This window comes from Panthera leo, chromosome A2 (genome assembly GCF_018350215.1).
Source record: "Panthera leo isolate Ple1 chromosome A2, P.leo_Ple1_pat1.1, whole genome shotgun sequence".
Taxonomy (NCBI): domain Eukaryota; kingdom Metazoa; phylum Chordata; class Mammalia; order Carnivora; family Felidae; genus Panthera; species Panthera leo.
Genome location: NC_056680.1, coordinates 36,201,286 through 36,214,936, shown reverse-complemented (window position 1 = coordinate 36,214,936; position 13,651 = coordinate 36,201,286). Strand labels below are relative to the sequence as shown.

The following is a 13,651-nucleotide window of genomic DNA, read 5'->3' as shown; positions in this document are numbered from 1 at the left end:
TGCCCTAAGGGATTATGGGAAACCCAAAATAAACATGTTGCATCTTCCCCTACGATCAGTTTTACTAAGTGCATTTTTGGAAGGAAAATCAAAGATCTATTATGGAGAAGATTACAAAATCTACATGAAGAAGATTACAAAATCTACATGAATCTTTAAGATAAAATCAGGGAATTCAATTTCCCATTGCTAAAATTGCTTTGGGTCCTGCCCCTGGCCTCTGAAGGTACACATTCCCTCCCCTTTGCCATGTAGTTTACTTGAATGGAATAGTTGAAGAGGGTCAGTCTGCATACATTTTCACTGTTTTGGAAGGGAATTGAATTAATCTGGATGCCCTCCTTTCCACACAACCATATTTCAATGATTGTGGGCCTTTGAAAGTTCTTCTCCAACTCGAACTCCAATATTTATGGTAGCTGTGTTTTATCATGTAAATATGTTTGCATTGTATTTATTTCTTTTTTAATCTTTTTTTTTTTAAGTTTATTTATTTTTGACAGAGAGCAAGATAGAGTGCGAGCATGAGCTAGGGAGGGGCAGAGAGAGAGGGAGACACAGAATCAGAAGCAGACTCCAGGCTCCCAGCTGTCAGCACAGAGCCCGACGCGGGCCTTAACCTCACAAGCCGTGAGATCATGACCTGGGCCGAAGTCGGATGCTCAACCGACTGAGCCACCCAGGTGCCCCACATTGTATTGATTTCTAAACCGAATATCTGAAATTACTCATTTCAATTCTTTATCATCTCTGAAACTATGTAGTGGCATGTATGGAAAATGACATTCAAAAAAAATGCCAGTAACTGTTGACATTCCCAGCACTCTTGTAGTTAATCAGTTAACAGACTTAAGTATTCTGTTGCAGAAATAGAAACAGAGAGCAAATCCACAAGGCAAATGAGTTCAGGTCTTCTTAACCTGCTCCTAGCACAACTTGAAGTAATAGAAACAGAACTAGTTTGAGAACGTCTCAAAGCACTCTTGAAAGGGGCTTTAGAGAATAAGCCACTTAGGAGGACAAATATATCTTGGATAATCCCACTGCTAATGTCAAGACCTCTTTGAATCAGGTCAAATTAAAATCGAGATGGTTCAACATGTCACCTTCTTAGCACACAGTGTCTTCTGCCTGTAGTAGCAATATCTCACACTGAAGCCACCTGATCACCTTTCTAGGTCCCAACCATTTTATCCCAGTGTTGTTTTTCGTCTGAGAATTGCCCTGATCCAGTACCAGGCTCATGTTTCTCCCCACTTCTTCCTGGGAAAACACTTCTACTCCAAAGTAGGTTCCAAGCCTTATTATTCTTGGCTTTCAGTTAATTCTAAGCTTTCTTTGAAATGGCACTCCATTTGGGGCTCCTGCGTGGCTCAGTCGGCTAAGTGTCTGACTCTTGATTTCAACTCAGGTCATGATCCCAGGGTCGTGGGATTGAGCCCTGCATTGAGCTCCACACTGAGCATGGAGCCTGCTAGAGATTCTCCCTCTCTCCCTCTCTCTCTGCCCCTTCCCTGCTTGTGCTGTCTCTCTCTGTCTCTCTCAAAAATAAACTAATAAACATTAAAAAAAATAAATGACACTCCATTTGTTTAAATGAGTGAGTGCTTTCCTGGGATCATGGATAGCTTTTGCATTGCCATCGACTCATTTGTCTCGTTTATTGAGTATCTACTATGAGCCAAGCACTAAGTGATGGCAGTGCAATGGTGACAAGGCAGGCACTCATGGAGCGTATGGTCTGGGGGTGAGATCCAGCTGCTGTGATGAGGTGCTCACCTGCTTTGAGGAATCAACATTCAAGCTAAGGCTGGAAAGATAAACAGGAGGTCATTGGGTGAAATCCTGGGGTGGAAAAGACTTTTTAGAACTGAACTGCAGAGGAAGAGCCTGAGGAAAAGAAGACCAGTATTGCCTTCTGTAATGAGGCAAAACATGGAACAGAAACCCAGGCAAAAAGCCTAAAAGGTTACTCAGAGTAGCAGAGCAATCCTTGCAGTCAGATCTCATAATTTGAAGTATTTCCTGATTTAACCATCCTTTTCTCTAAATAAGCAGAAACTTCAGCCCAAATTTAATGACTATACAGGTGTTAGAGTACAGATGAACAGCGTGCCCTAGGTTTCTGTTTGAGCAATTCTCCTAGTTTTCAAGGACTCTGGTGTGAAGGACACAGAAGTGTCAGGCTTCATATGGGGACGCTCATTCCCAGGTGTCTCAGCAGATGAAAATCCTCACGCTTCCCACAGTGGGAGCTGGACTGCATGCACCCCACACTCTCCTAAGCTGTGCGGAGCATGGTGAATAAAGTACCAAGCATCAACCTGCTTGGCAATTGCATTTCAATCAATTTCATTTGCTGCTTAAACAATATATGTGAATTGGAGACTGGTAAGTGGTAGAAGACAGTCCAGCAATCAATCCTTGCTCTTGGGATTCTTCCCTTAAGACTTGTTTGTTACAAACACGATTTTTTTCCTCTTCCTTTTAATTCAATTTTACCTTGAATGACTTCTCGAGAAGTACTTAAATTCTGATTATATTGTATTGCTTTTCCTGAAAAGTCTTTATTCTTTTAAAATAATTATCGCATGCGTACAGCATGACGTGTATGTTTGGATAACACAGACGATGTCTGGAGGGGCACACGAAAAACTAGGCATAGTGGCAGCCTTTATGGAGGGGACAAGGGCAGGGCTGTCACTTCCTTCCATAGCATCTTCTTGTGGTTTAGATGAAAAAGATTGTTTCCTCAGAGCCCAGAGTTGTGGCTTATCCAGCAGAGCCCAGGCTAGATTATAACCTCCACTCACTGCCTCAGCCACATGCCATCGTGCAGTAAACAATTTGAGCAATCTTACATGGCAGTCCTGAAAATGAGGAGCTGGGGAACCAGGATGGGAGAGAGACTTACATTTCATTCACTCCATAACATTTTGTATGATTTCATGTGCATTTCAAAATTAGAGACCAAAAAGTAATATGTGCTGATACAGAAAATAAGGAAAAGAGAGCCTGCCAAAAAATAAATAAAAATCATCCAGTGAACCCAACTCAAAATCATGGTCAATAATTTGATGTATTTTCCTTTAGTTGTTTCCTGTCTACGTTTAGTGAGTTTCACGGTGGAGTTCACGTGCAGTACTGATTTCCAGCTTTTATTTTTACTGTGTTTTGTCCAAGAGACATCTTTTTCCAGTCAAGAAATTTGAACACCTTTTCCTGACGATACACCTATTGCATGCTCTTTGTAGAATATTTAGGAAATATAGGTAAAGGGTTAAGATGTGTTCTATTTTATTTATTTATTTGTTTCTTGGTAAGAGTTTTATTGAGATATAGTTCACATATAAAGTTCACCTGTTTCAATTGTGCAACTCAACAGCTTTTAGTATATTTACAGAGTTGTGTGACCATCCCTATAATCTAACTCTAGCACATTTTCATTGTCTTAAAAAGAAACCTTGTCATCCCCCCATTTCCCCTACCCTCCCTCCAGACCCCCTCAGTCCTAGGCAACCACTAATCTACTTTCTATCTGTGTACACTCGCCTAATCCAGACATTTTATGTTAATGGAATCATAAAATAGGTGATCTTCTCTGTCTCCTTTCACTTAGCATAGTTTTTTCGAGATTCATCCAGTTTGTAGCAGGGATCAGTATTTCCTTCTGTTTTCCGTCATTACTTATTTTTTTATGATTGCTTGATTATTTATTCTTGATTTATATATTTTATTTATTCACAAATCACAAAAATCACCCTTTTAAAATGTTTATTTATATATTTTGAGAGATAGCACAAGCAGGGGTAGGGGCAGAGAGAAGAAGAGAGCGAATCCTAAGCAGGCCCCACACTCAGCATGGAGCCCCATGCGGGGCTCTGTCTCATGACTGTGAGATTATGACCTGAGCTAAAATCAAGAGTTGGATGCTTAAATGACCCAGCCACCCAGGCCCCCCAAAGTTGTTCTTTTTAAACACATGTTTTTACTTCTTCAGAGTATATACCTAGGAATGGAATTGCTGGGTCGTATGGTAATTGTTTAACCTGTGGATAGATCGCCAATCTTTTGCACAGTGACTGTACTATTTTACATTCATACCAGCCATGTGCAAAGTTATAATTTCTCCCATCCTTGCTGTCACTGGTTATTGTTCTTCTTTTTGATTGTATCTATTGTCGTGGGTATGAAGTGGTATACCATTGTGGTTTTGATTCGCATTCCCTAAGGATTAATGATGTTGAACATCTTTTTATGTGCTTAGTAGGCATTCATATATCTTTTTTTTTTTTTTAATTAAAAGCAGGCTTCATGCCCAGATTGGAGCCCAGTGCAGGGCTTGAACTCACAATCCCCGAGTTCAAGACCTGAGCTGAGATCAAAAGTCAGATGCTTAACCGATTGAGCCACTCAGGCGTCCCTCATGTATCTGCTTTAAAGAAATGTTTATGCACATCCTTTGCCTATTTTTAAATTGTGTTATTTGTCTTTTTCTGACTGAGTTGTAGCTCTTTATATATTCTGGATATAAGTTCCTTATCAGATAAAAGATTTTCAAATATTTTCTTCCAGTCAGTGGCTGTTTTGTTTTGTTTTTCATTTTATTTATGGTATTCTTTGAAACGCAAAAATTTTTAATTTTGATAAAGTCCAATTTATTTTTCTCTTTTGTTACTTATGGTTTTCATATCATACCTAAGAAACCACTGTCTAATTCAATGTCACAAAGGTATACAATTATGTTTTCTTCTAAGAATTTTGCAGATTTCCCTCTTACTTTTAGTTCTTTGGTCTATATTGAGTTAATTTTTGTATATGATGTGAGGTAAGAGTTCACATTCATTGTTTTGCATGTTTGTATCCAGCTGTCCTAACAGCGCTTGTGCAAAAGACGATGCTTTCCCATTGAGTGGTGTTGGCTCTCAAAAATCAATTGACCATAAATGAGAGGATTGATTTCTGCACTGTTGATTCTCTAACATTCATCTATATATCTGTCCTTATGCCAATGCCACTCTGTCTTGATTACTATAACTTTGTGGTAGGTTTTGAAATGTGATCTGTTGAAGTTAACAAAACATCCAATTAAAAACAGCTTAAACTATATAAGGCCCTTTATTGTTTACATCTCATTGCAAGCCATCTGAATGTGGGCTGCTTCCAGCTTGGTTTGACATCTCAACAAAGTCAGCAAGAACCCAGGCTTTTCCTATACTTTTTTTTTTTTTTATCTTTGCTGTCAACACATGTCCTCTTGGTCACAAGATAGCTGCTGTGCCCCAGAGCATTGTGTCTTCATACAACAGTGTCCCAAGCAGGAATCAAGGAATATGCTGACAAAACTCTGTGTTCTTCCTTTTTTGTTTTCAGAGGGAAATCTTTTCCAGAACTCTTTAGAAGGCTTCACCGTATATCTTACTGACAGATGGGGTGTCATGCCTTCCCTCAGATCAATCATCCTTAATTCTAGGGGTATGGAAAATGAAGGCTCTGAAAAGGGGGATAGATGGTTGATGAACAGACAGCCGACACCATCTGTGGAAATATATAAACATGCAAAGAATAAACCAAAATGATCTGAAAGCCCACCAGACTGAGATGCTAATGGAATCTTTTTAGAGTGAGGAGATCTGCCTTAAATTTCTTTGGTGCCAGTTCCTTCAAAAGTGAAACTCCTGTTTTCTTCCTCTGTTATTGATTCAAGACCAAATGATGAAGTTCTTTTCTTCATTCCTTTCAAATACTGCCTAGAGCTCTCTGAACTCTTGATCTGAAGAATATACATCTGTTTTCTCAACTCTATAAAATATCCATAGGCCTTCAGCCTGTTAGCATGCAGCTTTCAGCTTCTTTCTCCTGTTGACAATCCATTTTGTAGTTGAGAACAAAATGTCACTAATGTCAACTTTCAGTTAATTTTAGAATAGTAAGATAAAGTAAATACCTTTACATCTTTTTTCTTTCCTTCTTTTTCTTTTTTTGGCATGCCAAACTTTGCTTTTATTTTGTTCTTACTCCTCAGGGCCAAATAGTCGAAATTCCTAGCAATAATCCTACCAAATCATTCTGTATTTTTTAGCAATAACAGGAAAATGATCTATTTTTTTATAACTTACTTGTTTGATGGCCAGAGTATACTGGTCTTGAAAGTTTTTACTACTTTGCAAGCCATTATCTTGGCTGATTTCTCTTATTTTGTTTTACTACAGTTATTGGCACATAGATAGTATGATTGATCTTTAGAGAGTCAAGATTCCTTACGTATCTTTTTGTTTTCCTTCTGTCATTTGTTGTATAGAAGTGAAGTTCCACTGGGTTTCAAGTAACTACTCTTAACTTCCATAAAAATGATTCTATTACTTTTCATCACAGAATTTCTTTTTCTTCTTATTGCTGTTTATTCTTACTTAAATTGGGTAAGTCCAAAGGGTGGGCATTTTGTCACATTCACTTCCTGGAGGAATACACAAGTCCCAGAGCCATTCATACCCTATAAACTGTAGTGTGAGGCCAAAGAAAATAACTTATAAGTGCAAAAGAAATTAACCTTCTGTCTCTCAAATTAAGAAGGATTGGAAAAATTAGCACTATATCCTTTAAGATGCTTTCAAATGCTTTTCCCACTGATCTTCAGCAAATTACCCAGCTTCTCTTTATCTCAGTTTGTTTATCCATGAAATGGGGCCAGCAATGCCTTTCTCCCTTGGAGCTTGGGATAATACTGTGAGAATCAACTGATGCTCTATGTGGGGCTGCCTTTATTTATTTTGAACATAGGGTGCTATATAGACCAATTATTACTATTTTAAGTTTGTCCTTGATGGTGTGCATGTAAATTAAGTATAAATAAGAGGTGACAAATTATGGGGGTGAGAGGTAAGTCACAACATTGATCCTATTTCTTCTTCCAAAATGAAGATCAGCTCTTTCCCACTGACCTATGTGGGCTTCTTGGGAACCAACATCCCCTTCAAGTGCTTTCACATTGACACAAGATGACTTCTAAAATTTGACTTGGCAAGAGCTTCCAATATCTGTTCAGTGGATTAACCAGTAAAAATGGATACCTTGTGGAGTCTAGCATGTTGCTCCCTTTTTTGTACCTCATACAATAAAGATAGCACCGCTCCTTTTTCCTTTGAGGAAGAAGAATTTGGTTTAGTAAAATAACAGATGGGATTTTTGAAGAAGATGAGAAGATTTGGTTTGGTTTCTTCCTTTTTTTTTTTTTTTTTTTTCCTCTAGGAGTGGAATGAGTTTGCCAAAGAGTAGAAGCTGGATAGATGCCTTAGTGCTGGATATTATTTAGTTTGTAGTGTTTTTTAGATCTTTGTGAGGCCAAAAGCCATTCAGAGTCATGAAGGCAGCTGTAGAACTTAACCAGCCTCCTGGTCAGCCTTGACCAGGCTATTGTCAATAACGACTGGTTCCTTCCCTTTCAGGATTCTACTACTTCCGCCTACTCCCTTCCGTCTCCTCCTGCTTGAGTCCAAGACTAAAGCTCTCCTTGCTCTCTCAGCCAAGGGGAAGAGGAGAGAAAGCAGGAGTAGAGGGAAGAACAAGACCACGTAGCCTCTGGATCAAGTGGGATTGAAGCAGAACTTCTCTTCCCCCTACAAGCCCTCCTGCCTCCTCCTTGGGGTGAGATGGAGAAAGGGGAAGGTCAAAGAGACCCCCTGAGTGAGAAGCCTGACTCTGCACAGTTGCTTTGAAAGGGACATCTTCACCCACCAAACCCTCACCCTGCTCTGCAGGTTAATGTCCTGTGGTCCTGGTGGGATGAGAGACCTGTTGGTCTCCTTTGGCTTAGTTATGCAGACATTCCCACAAGCCTACCCTAAGCCTTTTCTTCTCACCCCTGGAATTCTGCAGCTGTCACCCAGATGGGCTTCCCTGTCCCCCTACTGCTCAAGCATCCTCTTCTGCCATTTTACCTAAGCTCCACAAATCTGGGATCTGTATTGCCCTAGGGCCTTAGTTCTTTTTGCTCTTCTGCCTTGGAGGACTATTTGTGTCTCTTCCCGCATCACCTAGCTCTCTTCCATTCAACCCTTTGTCTCAGCTGCTGTTTCACAGCCTCAGAGACGCACTCCCTGACCGCCCCCCCACACCGCCATCCTACATTACCTGTCTCCCTTATAACCCTTGCGGCAGTGCCTGCTTCCTCGGTATTTCTTGTTCCCTTGTCTGCCTTCCCCACTCTACTCTAAGACCCACTTAGACAGAGATCATCTCTGTTTTGTCACAGTGCATTCTAGGTACTTAGTTCCCTGCCTAACACATAATGCAAACCCAGTACCTAATTTTTTTAATGACCAAGACGTACGTACTTGGGGAATGGATGAACTTCTTTCTGTATTCACTGTCGAGACAAACGGTCATTCATTTGTCAGTTCAATAAACAGTTACTGATTGCCTGCTATGTGCCAGCCCCTGGGGAGACAAATATGAATAAGACCCTTCCCCTATTTCCACCAGTGGTTTCTGAATGGGGGAAGTAGGTACCACCATACCTAGGGACAGTCACAATGTGTGCAGGCGCTTTTGTTGCTGGTATCGTAACGACTGGGAGCACTCCTGAGGATGTAGTGGGCAGAGCCCAAGGTCACAAAACATGTTCCAATGCATGGGGTTCTCCTGTACAGGGAGAAACCGTCCAGCCACGCCACCCCCACCTCACCTGCAGGGATTCCTGATAGAGCTTCCGGTCTAATAGAGAAAAGAGGAGAAAGGAGAAATACCCTGCTGCAAGAGAAACTTTGTAGCAGTGCGTGGCCCAAGGGAGACATCAGTATTCCACCTTGGGGTCATTATGGGAATTTTTTTAATGTGCCAAAGAAGGGCTTCACCCCAGGTAAGAAGGCCCTAATTTAAGTGAAACGATGAGGCTCCTGGGTGGCTCGGTCGGTTAAGCGTCCAACTTCAGCTCAGGTCATCATATCGCGTTCGTGAGTTCCAGCCCCACGTCGGGCTGTCTGCTGTCAGTGCAGAGCCTGCTTTGGTTTTTCTGTCTCCTCTCTCTGTCCCTCCCCCACTCTTGCGCTCTCACTCTCTCTCAAAAATAAACATTTTTGAAAAATCAAAGTAAAAGAAATGAAATGATAAAACCAAAAATTAAAGTACTAAAATATAGTTTGTGATGAAAATCACTGTTCCCCATTTTTAGGATAAATCACAAAAAGGTAAGTGAAAATAATAGAAAATGACATTCCAGTTCTTTCTCAACGGGCTTTGAGTTGATTATAGCTCTTTGTGAGTGCATGAAGACCATTATAAAATGATTGCTGTATCCTTCCCCAATCTGCCTTTTTGGGGGACTATCAAGAGGAAAGAATGTTTCCCTCAGTGAAAGTCATGGGGGAGGAAGACCAGGGTATAGCATTTAATTAGACAAGGGGTCATCAATCCTTGCATGACCGACACATTGGGCAGGAGAGTTCTTTTTTGTGGAGGCCATCCTGGGCATTGTAGGATGTTAAGCAGCATCCCTGGCCTCTACCCACTAGACGCCGGTAGCCTCCTCTCTCTCAGTTGTGACAACCAAAAATGTCTCCAGACATTGCCACATGTCCCAGAGGGAGGGATGCAAAATTTCCCCTGATTGAGTGCCATTGAACTAGACCTTGTTTTCATCCCCCTCAGGCCCGATGTCAGACGTTCAGAGTCTATCAGAATTTAGCCATACTGACTTTTCAGGTACATAGACAGTACAGCTTAAAAATGTCCACTGACAGTGAACTCTGTCTTTTTGATGGGCAGAGGGGACCACTGGAAGCTGCTATGTTACCAACTGGCTATCTCTTTCTAGAGACAGGAGTTGGCATTTTGTGTTGTCTTTCTGGCATCCTGCTCTTCTTCCTGCTGATTGCTCAAAGGAGAACTCCAGGAGCCTCAGGGATAATGACAATTTCTCTTTTACCTCTGTAGCTGAACTCTCAGGTGTCTGAGTAATGCTGTCACCCGAAGCATCTCTTTAAGTCTCCAGAGAGAGCTGCAGGAAATTACAGTGTATTGCAGAGAACTCTGATGTTAAAGAGGAAGGAAAGTCCTAAGAAAGAAAGAAAGAAAGAAAGAAAGAAAGAAAGAAAGAAAGAAAGAAAGAAAGAAAGAAAAGAAAAGGCAAGATAATTTTGAAGCAAGCTTGATTTAGCTCCCTTTCCACTGGAAATTTTAGACCAGCTTCAAGGGTGTGTGCCTGGGATCTGGTTTGTCCCATGTGGTTAGTCCATTTTAAGAATGATGCCACACTTGGGTCGTTCTTTTCTCCACTGCTGCACATCTGGGTTCAATTGTTCCCCCCACTTCCCTCCCATTGGTACCTGGTGTGGAGGAACTTGACCTTCCTTCCTTCTTGTCCTAGAGCTTCAAATCTCTCCTTCCACAGGAGAGGAAAGCTGTTTGGCTTAGAAGCAGCATCAGTGTTGACATTGGTGGCAACAAGATGTCTTGTCTTGTCTTGCATCCAGCTCTGAGTGTCCAGCAGCTCTCCAAGTCCCCAGGGAAAGTTGGCTGTGTGGGGAAGACCAAGCTTCAAAAAGCTTTTTGGGAACTCGACTTTTTTTTTTAATGTTTATTTATTTTTGAGAGAGAGACAGAATGTGAGCAGGTGAGGGGCAGAGAGAGAGGGAGACACAGAATCTGAAGCAGGCTCCAGGCTCTCAGCTGTCAGCACAGAGCCCGACGCAGGGCTCGAACCCACAAACTGCGAGATCACAACCTGAACCGAAGCTAACCGCCTAACTGAGCCACCCAGGCGCCCCTGGGAACTTGACTTTAGACCTATGCACAAAGAGAGAACAGTCCCGGTTTCTAGAGCATCTCTTCTGAGAGCATGGTGTCATGAGACAGAGATAATTGACCTGTTGGAGGTTTTATTCTGGTATTCCCTTTGCTGCCCGACATTTCCGAGAATACAGTCATGCTGCATCATTAAAAAAATAAATATACCACAACCATTCACTCATACTAATATGCCACTTTTGAAGTTCAGTAGTTTTCCATTAGAATGATGACATTTTCATTTTCAAACCAAGTTCAACTTCTTTTGATTCCATAAGACCTAGTATATTCTGATTTTGTATAAACACCGTGACTATTATGTTGGGAAATATCATCAGAATGCTAATACTAATGAGCCCATAGAGGAACTTACTGTGAAGAATTGTTTCCAAATCTTGGAACAGGTCTTGTGTCCAGTGAACTAAACAAAAACTCTTAGGTGATTTTATTAGTAATAAAAAGAAGTAAAAAGTAGTAAAAGAAATGTCATTTAAAAGTTTAGTGATTATGGGCACTTCAAAAACAATAGGCACTTTGAGAACTCATTTTGTGTTCTGACTGATTGAGTTTCAACTGAATTAAGATTCCAAAGGCACATTTGAAACCTGAAATAAAGCTGATTTACTTGTCGATAATCTGTCCTGAAGCCTCTGAGCTAGTTCAGGAGAAAGGCTTTGGCACCTTAACTTTCTGCCACTTAATAGCAAAGATTAGAGCCCAGGTGTGAAACCACCAATAAAATACAGACAATTGTCCTACAGATGGTTTCTGGGGGAAAAAAACCAACATCCTGGAATTTGCTGTAGTGCTTTTGCTGTAAGAAATGTTATATAGGGGCGCCTGGGTGGCTCTGTTGGCTAAGCGGCTGACTCTTGATTTGGCCCAGGTCATGGTCCGCGTTGGTGAGTTCAAGCCCAGCATCAGGCTCTGCACTAACAGTGCAGAGCCTACTTGGGATTCTCTCTCTCCCTCCCCCTCTCTCCGCCCCTCCCCCACTCACTCACACTCTCTTGGCCTCTCTCAAAATGAACATTAAAACAAAACAAACGTTATACTATTATATGGAACTGAAATGTACACATATTCTAAAGGAAAATAGACACTGGTGGCATATGAGGCTCCTTGAGGGCTTTTTCCCAAATGCCTTAGGCAATATCAATTCCTGGGGGAGAACGTAAAAAAACAAAAACAAAAACAAAAACCATTAATTATCTGGTGACTTCATGAGTGGTCAAACAATTTCCTTCAGTTTGAAGTCGAGCATAAACTACCTGTGCTGTTTTGTTCTGGCAACTGCTGCTAGACATATCCAGAGGCCGAATTTTACAGAACCAAATCAGGGATTCTCCTGTGAACATGATTTCTCAGCAAATAATAACTGGAAGCTATCTGCTAAAGACCAAGAACACTCTTTGTTTTTCTCAAGAACGGACTGCTGCATTGGAATTAGCACAGTGTGAAGGTGAGGGAACCTGCCCTCTGGCTGGCAACAACAGGCGGGTTGTCATTTTCGTGGAGACCCTCAAATTAGAAGCCAAGGCAAGTTGTGCAGGCGCGAGCACACTGTTGCTCTGAGACCATTGTCTTCATCTCCTGCCTCCAGCACAACCAAGGAGACGGTCAGGGCTGTCCCCCCAGGGAAGTGAGGTCCCAAGGGATGCTTCGGAGGGTTTTTTTTTTTTTTCCTCCTGCATCTGTGGCTGCCCAGAGGTATTTATCAGCGTGTACAGTGTGTACAAAGACCCTGTAGTGTAAAGTGAGATGCTCCCCAAAGCGGTTTAGGAGGCTCAGGCTGCTGCTGTGTGTGCGTGTGTGTGCGTGTGCGTGCGTGTGTGTGTGTGTGTGTGTGTGTGTGTGTGTGTCTGCAGAACGCGCAAGCAAGAGCGCTGAAATGCAGCTCTCCTCTCTGCCTGCAAAGAGTCGCTCCACTTCCCCCTCTGCCCAGCGCACTCGGGGAGCGCCAGGGGGAGTCCTCGCCGGCCAGGGCTTCCCGCGCCCCGGGAGCGCCGAGGGCTCGCCTGGCGGAGCTTAGCGCAGCTCGCTCGGCGCTGCCAGCCAGCGGAGCGGGCGGGGGTGGACACTGGGCTTCTGTGTGCCAGCCGCAGCCGTTGGCTGGCGGGCGCCCAATCCCGGGGCATGCCGCCGGAGGCTGGCCGGGACGCACGGTGAGAGACGAGTTTGGTGGAAGGCTTGACCCCCAGGCTGCCCGCAGAAGCCGGCGTCGGGAACCTAGGCGGTCGGGCCGCCGCGGTGGGGGCTTGCTGCGCTGCAGCGGCGGGGAGCCGGGCAGCCCCGGGGTCCCAGGGAGGAGGCGGCATGGCTTCGGTGTTCATGTGTGGAGTGGAGGACCTGCTGTTCAGCGGCAGCCGTTTCGTGTGGAACTTGACCGTGTCCACGCTGCGGAGATGGTACACGGAGAGGCTGCGGGCTTGCCACCAGGTGCTGCGGACGTGGTGCGGGCTGCGGGACGTGTACCAGGTGAGCCAGGGCGCGCGGCGCCCCAGGGCCCTTGCAGGATGCCAGGCGCTCTTGGGAAGCCGGTTCCACCTGTATGATTTTATTCTCTCTCTCTCTCTCTCTCTCTCTCTCTCTCTCTCTCCACCTCTCTCTTTCTTTAAAACTCCTAGCGGGCTGCTTGGCTCCTGGGTCAATTTTCAGCAGCTGTGGATAACTGTTGCCTGACAAAGCTCGTGGATTGTCCCCCTTGGGCTCGGGGGCACTTGCGAGTTCCTACCAGCATTTGCAGACGTCTGTTACAGAGTGATGGTGTACTGCCTGGCACTTAGCTAAGAAAGCTGTGGCTTTGCAGCAGAAGGTCTGCCCGAAGCGACTTTGACATTCAGACGATCCCTTCTTTTTCTTGTATTGG

At 43.2% G+C, this 13,651-nt stretch overlaps 1 protein-coding gene across 5 annotated transcripts in view; it reads left to right on the top strand.

The window, feature by feature from the left end:
- FRMD4B (FERM domain containing 4B) overlaps positions 1 to 13,651 on the top strand; it is a 322,217-nt gene that overhangs the window by 138,155 nt on the left and 170,411 nt on the right. Inside the window, exon 1 of one of the 5 annotated variants that reach the window (XM_042929955.1) lies at positions 12,935 to 13,260. The exons of the other annotated variants lie outside the window; for them this stretch is intronic. Coding sequence (XP_042785889.1) covers positions 13,099 to 13,260 — 162 coding nt within the window. The 5' untranslated portion in view covers positions 12,935 to 13,098. Of the gene's footprint in view, positions 1 to 12,934; positions 13,261 to 13,651 lie in introns of those variants that run through there. 5 annotated transcript variants of the gene reach the window in all.